At 27.6% G+C, this 13,175-nt stretch overlaps 1 protein-coding gene across 5 annotated transcripts in view; it reads left to right on the forward strand.

Annotated features, from left to right (window-relative positions):
• The window catches only part of LOC111641437 (MAPK/MAK/MRK overlapping kinase-like), a 46,309-nt gene that overhangs the window by 1,542 nt on the left and 31,592 nt on the right, over positions 1-13,175 (forward strand). For all 5 annotated transcript variants that reach the window (XR_002759406.1, XR_002759405.1, XM_023387605.1 and 2 more), the window contains exons 3-4: positions 192-306; positions 4,030-4,119. Coding sequence is in view for 3 of the 5 variants with exons in the window: in XM_023387605.1 (XP_023243373.1) it covers positions 192-306; positions 4,030-4,119 (205 nt within the window). In the remaining 2 variants the exon portion in view is untranslated. The remainder of the gene's footprint in view (positions 1-191; positions 307-4,029; positions 4,120-13,175) is intronic.

Consider the following 13,175-nt stretch of genomic DNA (forward strand, 5'->3'; position numbering starts at 1 on the left):
ATATATGAATAATTAATAATAAATATTATATATAAATATAAAGATTAAAACTATAATTGTTCAAACAAAAGAAAGAATTTAACAAGTTATATCAGACAAAATTTAAAGAATTCATTTACATTTCAAATGATAAAACTTAGAGGTCATTGTCATTCGATTTGATTGATTGGTTAATTATTATTTCTTTCCAGAATATAAAGTCATCGGTAAAAAAGGGGAAGGTAGCTTCGCCGAGGTTTTAACTTGTCAAAATACCAAAGATGGAAAATTATACGCTTGTAAAAGACTTAAAAGAAAATTTTCATGGTAAAAATGACTATTATTTAAAAATTAAATTCGATTTAAAGATTATAAATTTTAAAAACATTTTCTCAAGTTAAAATTTATTTAATTTTAAAAAATAAAAATAGATTTTTTTACATTTAATAATAAATAAATTCGAAATTTTACTTATTGTAAACATCTACTATGAAATAAATAGATCTCAACAATCTAAATAGGGATTAATATAATTAAAACGAATGAAAGTACTATTTTTGTATACTTGGAGTTCATCTTGATAAATACATTTAGTGGGTGGAGCTAAAATATATATATGCAGTTATTTTATCAGCTGTAAGTATTCCCACTGCTTCTAGTAAAATTGGCCACTGATATTAGTAACTAAACAGAAATGTGTCGCTTGTAAAATCAATATACAGTATTTTATTTTATCTTTAATCCCAAAATTTTAATATATTTAGAGTAGAGAAATCAAATTTGATAGGACTAACAAATATTTGAATAGCGCTGTATTAATAATTTGATTTAATAAATAAATGAGATAGACTCAATAAATCGAATAAAATAAAATCAATAAATATAAAATTTAATCCGATTTTTTAAAATGATTTAATTCTTTATATCAATAGTTTGAAATGTTTGAATGAGGTCTCATTTGTCTGTAATATGTCAAGGCGAGGCCGAACATGTTGACTGCTTCTGAAACACGCTATTTTAGTCACGATACGAACTTTGTTCATTAGGTTATATCAGAAGTAGGGCATTAATTTTTTAAATTCTGCTTTGAAAATAATATTTTTGTATTATATTTTTATTTGTTTGATTTTATTTTAATATTATATTATACGAATTTAGAGTATGTAGGACAAAAGCGTGCAAAATTTCGCGACTTTAAAATATTTTAATTATAGAAATATTAATATCAATTTCGTAAAAGATATAAATACCTTCATATTCTAAACGGAAAAATAGGATAGAAGAATTACTCATAATATATTTTGCTTATTTTTTCCTTTTGGTTAAAGGAAATCTATATTAGCATATAAATAAAAGAAAACAAAAGCTAATATTTTAGTCATCATCATCATCATCATCACTTCAGCCTTTTCCATCTAGCCGAATCGAATTTTCATGACCTCTTTTTTCCATTCTTTTTTTTATTGTTTTGGGCCATTTCTATGGTTACTTTATTTTCCTTTTACTTTTATCTTCCAAATATTTATGATTTTTGTCTAATTTTAGACTACTTCAATTGTTCTGCTTGTTCATTTGATCCTTGTCTTGCTAACGTGCTAAACACCAGACTCAGTAAGCTCTTATCCCAAAAGCAATAACAACAGTACCTAAAAATTCATGATTATATTTGAGCATTTCCTTTCTAATTAGTAATTATTTGAAACTTTTCCGAAATATTTAGAAAAAGTTTGTTTACTTTCTTCAGTAAAAGATAAAATCACTATATATAACTTACCACATAAGTATTCGTATCTGGCAAATTCAGTTTTTGCTATTGGCATTAAATGATGTACAACATTAATATCTACCTGATCACTGTGCTGTAAAATCTTTTGTTGATCTTATTGGTAAATTAGTGATCGTGCAAACACTATATTCTATCGTCATTTCACAATCAACTTCAATTTTGTTTATCTTCATCATTCTCAAATTATATCAGTAACTTAATAGCAACATTTACGTACTCCAGCCTCTTCCATTTAGTTTAAATCGAATTTTCATGTTTTCCTTTTTCAATTTTTGTCAAAATATTTTTTTCTTGCCTGTTATCATTAAATAACATCTTACCCTCTGTTTTCGTTTTATTAATCATCAGCCAAATTTCAAAACTATTTCATTATAGTATTCACTTTCTTCCATGAATTGCCAATCAATATTACATTATTCAACCAACTTATACCATAGAATATTTTTTACAGAGACAGTCATTCATTCAAAATTTTCGATCTCATCATTCTTAATTTTATCATTGTTATAGCATAAAGAAATCAATATTTTAATATCACTTATATAATATCAACAGTCGGAAATTGTTATGTAATACAAGAAATGCTATAATGATATGAAAGAATATAGACTTAGCCTAACTGGCTAACTAATTGTCTATTCATAAAAGTATAACTCAGAAAATTCTTTAAAATTTCATTGTCCGATTCGTCCCTAAATCGCTCCTGTCTCAAAATAAATCAATTTTCTTTAAGATAATTTTTTATTGTATTTTTATTTAAGAATTAATTACTATTTTAAGTTAAAAATTTATAATCTTCAAAGTGATTTTTAAACACTTAATTTGCTTTGTGTCATGTCTTCAAATCAACTTAAATTTCATCTACTTTAGTTAAAGTAGAAGGCTGAAATTTTCAGGACATATCCAAATCCGACGACGATGCATTTTAATGGTGTTTTGGGGTGGCCACTCCAACCGTCCTTTCTACCCCGAAACCCGATAAGCATAACCAAATGTAGAATTTATTCATGATGTGTAGATTTGTATGAAGGTGGGGCCACCACACCGTCTACACTCCCAATCTCGGAAAACATGACCAATAAAAGCGTTTTTTTAACTTTTAATATTACAAGTACAGTGGAACCTCGGTATACAACCTTAATCCGTTCCCGATGTTTGGACTTATACCGAATTGGACGTATACCAAACCAACCTTTCCCATAAGAAGTAATGTAAAAATGATTAATCCGTTCTCGTGTAAAAAAAATGGCTGGCTTTAAACACCTCGCTTTCCTGGCTAGTTCCTGCTTGATTTTTCGTGAGATCAGCGTGTATCTTTTTAGCTTTCTCGCAAATAATTGCTTCTGATACGCTGTCGCCAGCACACTGTTTTTCAGTTATCCAAAGCAAAAGCAATTTCTCAACATGATCTAATGTCTTCGATCTCTGTTTAGAAATTGATTTAACCCCTTTCGCAACGTTAGCAGATTTAATAATGTCTTTATTTTTCACGATTGTCGATATCGTCGTTCTCGGAATACGGTATGCAACAGTTAAATCTCGAACACGCATGCCACCTTCATATTTCTCAACAATCTCTTTTTTCAGTTCCATTGTGATTCTAGTCATTTTTTTAGTTTTCTGTTGCTTTTCATTTGCCTTTTTGCAATTCATGATTAATAAAAATAATAAAATTTTACTTACAAATTAAAATCAGAAGAAATTTAACAAAGTTATAAACCGTTGCACCGCGAACGTCTAGTCTGGTCTAGTACACCGATAGTGCTACTTGTTCATTGATGGCGCGTATAATTGAATTATGTCGTATACCGAGCAAAATTTGTTTCGTCCAAGCAGGACGTATTCCGAATTGGACATATTCTAAAGCAGACGTATACCGAGGTACCACTGTATTTAATTACGCTTCTGTGCTTTATTAAGATAGAATCAGAAATTTGTTCACAGTTCATTAATACTAGAGTATTAATACTAGAGTATTAATGAACTGTGATTTAATACTCTCTTTCATTAATGATTAATCTGTAATATTAAATATTTCACTTTAATATTACAGATTAATTAGTAAATTTATTAAAATTAGATCAGTATGAAAACTTACATCATTTAATATCGGTGGTTTGAACTGATTTAACTATAATTTATTTCCGTTTATTTTAGAATTCTTTACAGAGTTTCACTAAACATTTTCTTTTTAAAATACTTGTTTACTATATTTATTTTCAGCAATAAAATAATTTTACAATTTAATCGTTTTATGTTTTCAGTACGGAGGAAGTATTGAATCTCGCAGAAATTCAAGCTCTTCGTCATCTTTCACCACACTCAAATATCGTTCAATTATATGATGTTATTTAGTAAGTTAATTTACGAAAGTAAAATAACTTTTATAACTTTTTTTTTATTTGATGGATTATTTTTAGAAATATCCATTGTCACCTGGGAAATATAAAGTATATTAATATAATAAACGAACTCTATCAATCATGTCAATATATAATATTTTATTAAAACCTCTTAGTTTAAGAAATGAATCAATATTTTTGTGATATATATTAATTACTAGGATAAAATAAAAATAATATGGGTATCAAAATATATAATTATTTAAAATTTTCTTAAATAATTAATAATTATAATTTATAATTACAGTTTTCATTTATTTTTTATTTACCGAGATGTTATTCTTATAATAACAAACGAAATATCTAAATCTAACTTATAAATGTACTGTACAGTGCAGCAAATCCTCATTAACGTCAATAGGTTCTTAGAAATTGTGAGGTTAAGCGAAACGAGGCGATGTATTGTATAACAAAACTAATTTTATCATAGGCTAAATGATATAAACAAGAGTTTAGTTTCTTATTGGATCACGTTTGCAACTTCCACATTTAATTCCAACCTGATAGAATCAATTTTACTGTTTATAAAGAAAATTCAAAATTCATTGTTACAAATGTACTCAACAATGTTATAACGAAACGATATTAAGTGAGGACTTGCTGTATTTTACTTATGGAAAATGAACTGAAAATTCTAATAAAATGCTCAATATATATTCACTTTTATGAATTGACCATTCCCGATTAATTCATACAAAATTAAAATTATCACTTAAATTGGAACGTTATCAGTCTCGCATTACGTTTATCCAACTGAAAGTTAGAAGATAATTATAATTTTCATAGAAATTGTTTCCAGTCCTTATTGTTAGTAAGATTTCGTTTAATTGCAAATTATCATCATTATCAAGACAAATATTAATCAGTAGGCCATATTTACAAGTCTACTGATTACAATTCATTTTTGTTTGATATAGGCAATCTATTACATGCAAAGTTCAAAAGGTTGGCAATCCTAGTATAGTAGAACTCGGTTAAGAACTTTCCTCATTAGAAGGTTTCCCTTGTAAGAAGTTTAATTTCAAAAATCCCAATTTTTCCCCATAAGATAGGTGTAAATTTTTTCCTGTTAAAATGTTTCTGTTTAAGAAATTCCCCGCTTAAATAAATTGAAATTTTTGTCCACGACCGGAAAGTGGTTTTGCCTTCTAGGCATACAAAAAGCATAAAAAAGCATAAAACTGAGCTTTGGAAGCAATGTCAACAAAACAAACAAGTTTAAAGCATAAGAAAAATAGAAAAAATTACATCAATTTCTGAGAAGAAATGAGCTATCTCTCATTATAAACATAAAAGCTTAAGAAAATATTCTGACCATAGAACTTCAAATTAGATAAATCTATTTTAAAATGAATTCGTGAATAATATATATGATTGAAAAGAGCGTTGCCCTAATTGATAATGAATTGTTATTCGAATATAAATCTGATTTGATTTGAATATTAAATAGTTACAATGGATATTCTCCGGAATTTTTACTATACTAGCTGTGTTGTTAGAAAGGTTAGAAATATTGTAAATTATACAAGTTGGTTTTTTAGTCTTTTGATCCTATAGTCACTAAGAGAGCCTTTTTCCATACCTATTGTGGGTTCGTTCGGGACCACAGTGGGGAAGCCAGCTGATAACGGACGTCTTAACTGACTGGGCCATCTGGACATCACATCTTTTGTAGCACGCGCAATTAACGAGGTACATATTGGAACAAGTTACAAATTTTCCAATAAAATTACTACGCATATTCCCATTAGAATCCAATGATGACTTTGTATTTGATTTTCTTACTTTTTATATAGCTTTATAGTCAGAAATCAATTATTTTTTCTCTGGTATAGCACTATTCCTCTCGCTAATTTACAATTTGAAGATTCTACATGTGTAGTTGGGTTTTTTGTAAAAGCCTATATAATTTACCAATCAACGTTTTGTGGATTATCTGGTAAATACAATGATTCATCACGAATAGCACCATTTCATCAATGATTACTATTTATCATGAAATCTATTTTCTTGGTAATACATAGTAAAACCACGGTCAGATGGTTAAATGATAAAATATTCTACATAAATAAAGTTAATTTTGAATAATTCTCAAAAATAAATACTATTTAACTGATTTTAGTAGACTATAACTTTTTAATAATACATGAGAAATCAAAGCACTTTCCAGGTAGCATATTTTCGAGATTATAAGGATTTGAAATAGGTGTTACCTTACAGACTACAAATTCATTGTAACAATTTTAATTATATTTCAAGAAAGAAAAATTTCTCTGCCCCATTTTATTGTATGTATTTAATGATAATTAATTTTTGTGTGATATATCGATTTTAGGAAATTGCAGAAGTTCTAGGTTTATATCCATCTGGCATTATCATAGATATCCCCTAAATCTATAAGGTTATTCGGATTCGAATCCGATAAAACAATTAGTGGTTCTTGAAAAGTAACGGAATTGTTGATGAAAAATAATAGAATGAATTCAGATCAAATTGGAATATATTTTTCCATATTCATGGATAAGTCTGGATAAGTCTGACATAAGTATGACCCACTATGGATCAGACTTATAATGAGAAATTCAGGCCAATAATATAATCCATGTAAGCTAGTGCTTTGCGTAAAAAATCTAATCTAGATTCTCTAAATAGGCTGTAACATTTACATATAATAAAACAAGAAATTATACATATATTCATATAAACCATAATATAAAAATGTGCATAACTGTATTACATATCACTTGATTAGACTCGAGGGAAAATTGGCAATTGACTTATAATTAATGTGTTTAAATTACGAACTAGTTTACAACTCTCTCATGTATTATAAATAAAAAACAAACTAAGAACAGCATTAATTCTGCTCTTCTTAGTTTTTACTATTTATAGATTTTATACCATAGCAAAACATAATTAAAAAAAATAAAAATAAAATAAACATGTTTGTAAATTGTTTGGTTTGATGGCAACGCAATACATGGGCGATCTGCCAAAGGCGATGCCTTCCAGAATAATTTTCTATGAGAAATTGGTCCAAATTAGGCATTAGACACGCAAAGAAAACCAGGATAACTCCACATAGCCATGCCGTTGGTCAGGCACGAACTCACGAGCACCAGAGGCAGAATGGTTTTATTCACTCGGTCACTAGTGGACACAATTACGTTGTTTATTTATTTTTGTTACTTTTGCAATTATAACACAAAGTTTAAACACAATATATTTCGTACAATCACAACACAAATAAAAATATTCAATTTTGTTTGTGTATAAACAGAGCTGAAATCTTTTTGTTACCTTATTAACATTTAAATTTTATTGATTTCTGTGGGCATCACACAATTTTAAGGGAAAATATTTTTAGACAGTTTTGACTACTTTTAGAATTTCGTTTTTTGTTGCTCCAGATGTTTTACTATTGCGAAGCTTCTTTTAATATTTATAATTAGTTATATGGTTCTATTTTTTATGGTAACAGTTTTCTACAATATTTTTTGTGGCTTGATTACAATCTTTTCATTCTAATATATATATAATATATAGTAATTTTTATAACTCGTACATTCTACAAATAGAACAAGTGAAATCTTTAAAATTCAAGCTTTCTTAATTACTATTCGTTTTTAATAAGCTTTGAGCAAATTATAGTCCGAAGACTGGTCCATTTTCCATATAGTTCTCGATCTATTGGTAAAAATACGTTGAATTTATTATTATAATGTTACAACAAGAAATTTAAAATTATAGTAAATTGTATAGTGCATTTAGTAGTTTATTGGGTATAAAGAAGTATATTTCTGAGCATCTACTAAACTATTAACTAATTTAAATCTGATATTATTATGGATATGCATAATGAATAAGCGTTTAAATGATTACCAAGAATTTCTACGACAAATGATGTAAATGAACTCTATCTATTATTAAGATAAAAATTGAATGGATTATCTTGCATATTATTAAAAGCAGGGTAAATATAAAAATTAAAAATAAGAAGTTCAACTTATGATTTTGGAATTGTAAGCAAGACTGGCAGACTTTTCCAAACTTCAAGCAGTAATAGTATAAAATTAGTATTGGATGGCCAGCAGTGGCTGTTTCCCATAATCATAACGAAATTGTTTCACAGCCAACAGTTAAGCAGCCTCATTTTTGACAAAATAACTTTATCAACAAAGCAGCCATTAATATTTATATGTTGCTGTAGATACGTTCAGTATCAATGAAGAAAAATTGGTTCATAACAAGGTTGCGAAACATGTACAGTACAGTACATCCTCTGGAGTAAAGAATGCTAATACTATACTGTATATGTAATATAATATTAAAATGTATAATATCATGCGTGTGTTATATAAGCCGAACAATAATAAATTTTTGCTCTGACCTGCATATTTTAAATTACGGCTCACTTGGCTCAACTTGGGTTACAGCCCAACAGTAAGTTTAAACTTATGTTTATATTAATTACTATTAATACAATTTATGTACGTTATCCGATAAAATGGCATTTTTAAATGATAATCATTTTATTTTCATGTCATTTTAAGCTTATTTTGAATAAACTTACCGTAAAACACCGAAAAATATGAGAGTTATTGGCCTTAATAAGCTGTAATCGCAGAAAACGTATTATCAAGGAATATTCAATATCCAAACAAAAACATCTGAGATGTAAAAAAATTTCACCAAGTATTACGCCGTTCGATACGCCGTTTAGAAAAATCGTTATTAAACGTTTCAATTCGCATAAATTTGAGTTTTTGTAATTCCGAGTTACATTTTGAATAAAATCCGTATTTTGAAATTTTGCACACTTCCTAATAAAACAATTTTCTTTCGAACGAGCTATTCGGAATTACTTCAGGTGTTTGGGTAGGAGAAATCGACCCCGAAAATCTGCAATTCTGATTCCTTCATATATAGTCAGTCATTGACTGTTTTACTTGGCGGGAAGTCACTGCCGTGACTGCTGATTTAATTATTTTTTATAGTAGATTTATTGTATTTATTACTTGATCAACAGAATTTTAATTAGGCAGTTTCAGTGGTTTTTTCCTTTTTTGCTCTTTCTGTCCTACAGTCACTAACATGGTTTTTTTTCCAAGGCCCATTGTGGGTTGGCCAGGCTCAGTGTTTTCTAACAGTGTTTGTTGTAATTAAATTCAAATTATTATATAAATTTTACTTCCCGAATGATAATAATATATTCAATTTTTTGCATATCAATTTCAATGTTGTGTGTTTAAAGAAAGATTTTCTTTGTTTTATTAACAATGCATATGATATTTTCATATTTTAGACTTTCAAAATTTAACATAATTTATTTCACTTCTAAATGATGTCATTGTGTAATATTCAGCTTTATTTATAACAAAAATATTGATCCTGTTATGAAAGCGTGAATAAGTAGAATACTAAAAATGAATATCCTTTGTTTTAATTAAAGTAAATAAAGAAATATCTGTAGGTTTTACGTTTTCATTATGATAATCAAACTAATAATATTATACGGGGTGATTCTCTTGGATCTGAACATTTCTTTGTCCAATATCTCATTTGAATAACATGTAATGTAAAACATTCTTTTGTCGACTGCTTCGTTATGAAATAAACGATCGTTCAATTCCTGTTTCATGCTCATTTTTCATTTTATACGAAAATATTATACGTAAGGGCTCAGTCCTTCATGAATCGCCCTGTATTTTGTAAGATATTTTATGTTTATATTAAACATAAACCAGCTTATAAATAGTAAATATAAAATTATTTGCTTATTTCTATTCTAATTGCTATTTTATTGCTTTTCAAAATTATTTTCATAAATACAGTTTTATTAAAAATGAAGAGGTAATCAAATAATTTGGTTAAGATCTGTACACGTACTGTTTATTAGATTTTATTAAAATCTTTGCTTTCTAATATCTATAGTTACAAATAAATTCGACCAGTTTATAGTTTTTGGTATAGGCGTACTGTACATTTTTTAAATAATTTGAAGGTCAAGAAATAACAAAACCAAGAATCTCTCAGTTGATTCGAATTAGTCGAAAATTACTCAGAACATAGAAGTATTGTCATCTGGTTATTCGTCAAAGCAGTTTAAACTGAACTCATGACTAAAGCTTTTCCGTGAAACTCTGCTCATCTTTCATATACGTAGAAAAAACTACCGAATAAATCCTAGCAGTTAAACACAGTTCTCACTTTTTTCGATCTAAAATCAGTCAATCATGTGATTATTTTCGTTCTTTGAAAGTTTTGATAATGATTTCCAGTGATTATCCTATTATATTTTGCCAGAAACATATAACGTGCAAATGTAAACGAGTTTATATGCAGATTGCATGTAAGCGTGCATTTTGTTTCTAGACTAACAGCGTTCTTAATTTATGTTAAAATTATGTATTTTATTTATTTGGTTTATAATTTTATATTCAGCTATGAAATAGGTCGATAACTATAACTTTCTAAAAATTATATAATGTAATTATACAGATAATTACTTAAAGAAATATAAATTTTTTTATGAATAATTTGTTTCCCTATAAAGAAAATATATAGTGGATTAACTAATAGTTTTTTAAATATTTAATTTTTCGAGAATCTTTATAAGATTTACTTTAAACCAGTAAAAGCTAACATTATTTAAATTAATTAATGGATTTTTCTTCTTTATTAATTTCCAAATAAAAGATATTTGACCATTGATTTTGACATTTTGGCAAGTCTTTCTTTTGAATTATTGAACGAGTTTCTCGTAAAATAAATTAAGTTACATTGCCATTCATCCAATTTACTCGTGAATTATTTAGAATCATCGGTTTAAATATATATAAAAGCTATAGAATATATCAATATGACTAATTGTATGACTTTTAAATAAACTAATCACAACTTGTTTAGATATAACGAGTTTAGAGGAAGAATGTATTCAAATTTTCTCATGATTGTGTTTAGTTCAAATATAGTTTACCTGAAAAATTTCTTTCCTAATTTACGAAACGGATAGGCTATCAAATATTTAGTGTTTTGACTTTAGGCTAATGCTATAGTTTTATTGAAATATATTTAAAATCAAAATGTTAAATTAATTTTTGTTTCTGCTAATGCTTTTAATTTTAAAACCATGACATTTTGATATTATATTGAAAAATCTTTCTAGTTTCTTCCAATTTCTGTATTAAAATATGTGTTAATTGATTATTGTGATAAATTTATATTAAATATAAAAATATCATATATGGAAGAGGAATTAATATAATATTAAGAAAAGAAAAATGATTAATTACAGGAGAATTATAGAATAAAAATTTGACTACAGTACTAACATATAATAAGAATGTTAAAATAGCAGGCTAAATGAATATTACATAAATAATAAAGGAAATAATGGTAAGGAGAGCCATGAAATATGATTTTGTAACCACAAAATGTTGAAAAAGTAGTAGTAAAAACCTCAAAAGTTGCAAAAACTACTAAATTAGTATATAAATGTTTATTATGACACGTCACAATTCTTAACCAGATTTCTTTTTGTTCTTAAAAGAATCAAATTATGTACTAAATTGTATGCATTAATATTTCGCTCTAATTTAATTTCGTATAACAACCATCATCTCAAACAGCGATATACTTTTAAACTCAAACGTTTTCGGCCTATTTTATAGACCATCGTCAGGAGTTCTTTAATATCGAATTATAGAACATTCGGCCGTTTTTTAAAAATTTGGAATGATCTCGAAGAGCTTATATGCTTAGCACCATACCTAATATTGATCATTTCTAGATATACATTACAATATATTCTCACAAATTAGGTCTGTAGAGCCAAATAATTACTACTTGTATAAAGCTTAATCCTATAGGCCTGCGTTTCAATTCTTTCAGCTTTGATCACCAAATTACTAGCATTATTAAACAAAACAATTAATTATGCCATTAATAACAATATCGATCATTTTATCAATCTAATGCTAAAGAAGCGTATGCTGATATTTTAATAAAATAAAAGAAAACAAATATTTAAACCGTTGAGTCCTCATTTATTCAGTTTCGCTGCAATTAATGTTTCAAAGTTTAATATGGAAACTTGTTATTTTTACTATTCTGCACGTAACTCTTCATAATCTTTTATAGCAAGTCCTCACTTAACGTCATCGATAGGTTTTTAGAAATTGCGGCGTTAAGCTAAAATGACGTATAAAGAAACCAATTATACCATAGACTAATGCTGGCAAGAAGCAACAGTAATTGCATTTGCACTAAAATCCTGACAATTATGTATAAATTTGTCAATAATATTCATAAATCGTTTTACGTAAACACTATGAAACTTCTGAATAGGCTTTAGATTTTCAAGAAGACCTATTTTTATTATCTTTTAAGTAGATGCCGTGATCTAGCAGATTTCTCTTCGTTTCGTGACTAACATTCAGCAATCAATCAATCAACCAATCGATAGTCCTTCTAGGGCAGTACAATCCGTAAATGAGTTATCAATATAGGTAGGCGTTTACCAGAACACATAATTGGTTAAGTCCATACTGAATGCATTCACTTTTTGTCAATCGCCTCAGATTTTGAGGAATGTTCTAAACCATAATGCAATGAACATTGGAGAACATTTGATAAGTGAATATTCTAGTTTCGAAGAACGTTGAAAACATTTTTATACTGATTTAAAAACTTCCAGTCGGTTTTTACTTTTCATTAGCTCTTTTTTCCTCTTTCATTTTCTTTTTTGGTTTTGTGCCAAGCAGTTTCTGAAGACAAATGAATTTTAAGAATGTCATCAGTTAATATTTTCTTGTATAGTATCATTCGCTGTTGGTTCACATTATTAGCTATTATGTTTGGTTTGGAACTTAGGTTACTCCGAGTTTGAAAGAGTTTGATATATTAGGTTTATCCAACCTTTTTATTAGAAGGGCCATTTGAACTGTAAAAGATAGGTCTGAAGGCCGGATACGAGAGATGTGTGTAGTCAAAGATTATGATTTTTT

This window comes from Centruroides sculpturatus, unplaced genomic scaffold, assembly GCF_000671375.1.
Source record: "Centruroides sculpturatus isolate CEXI.00-Female unplaced genomic scaffold, Cexi_2.0 scaffold1563, whole genome shotgun sequence".
Classification (NCBI taxonomy): domain Eukaryota; kingdom Metazoa; phylum Arthropoda; class Arachnida; order Scorpiones; family Buthidae; genus Centruroides; species Centruroides sculpturatus.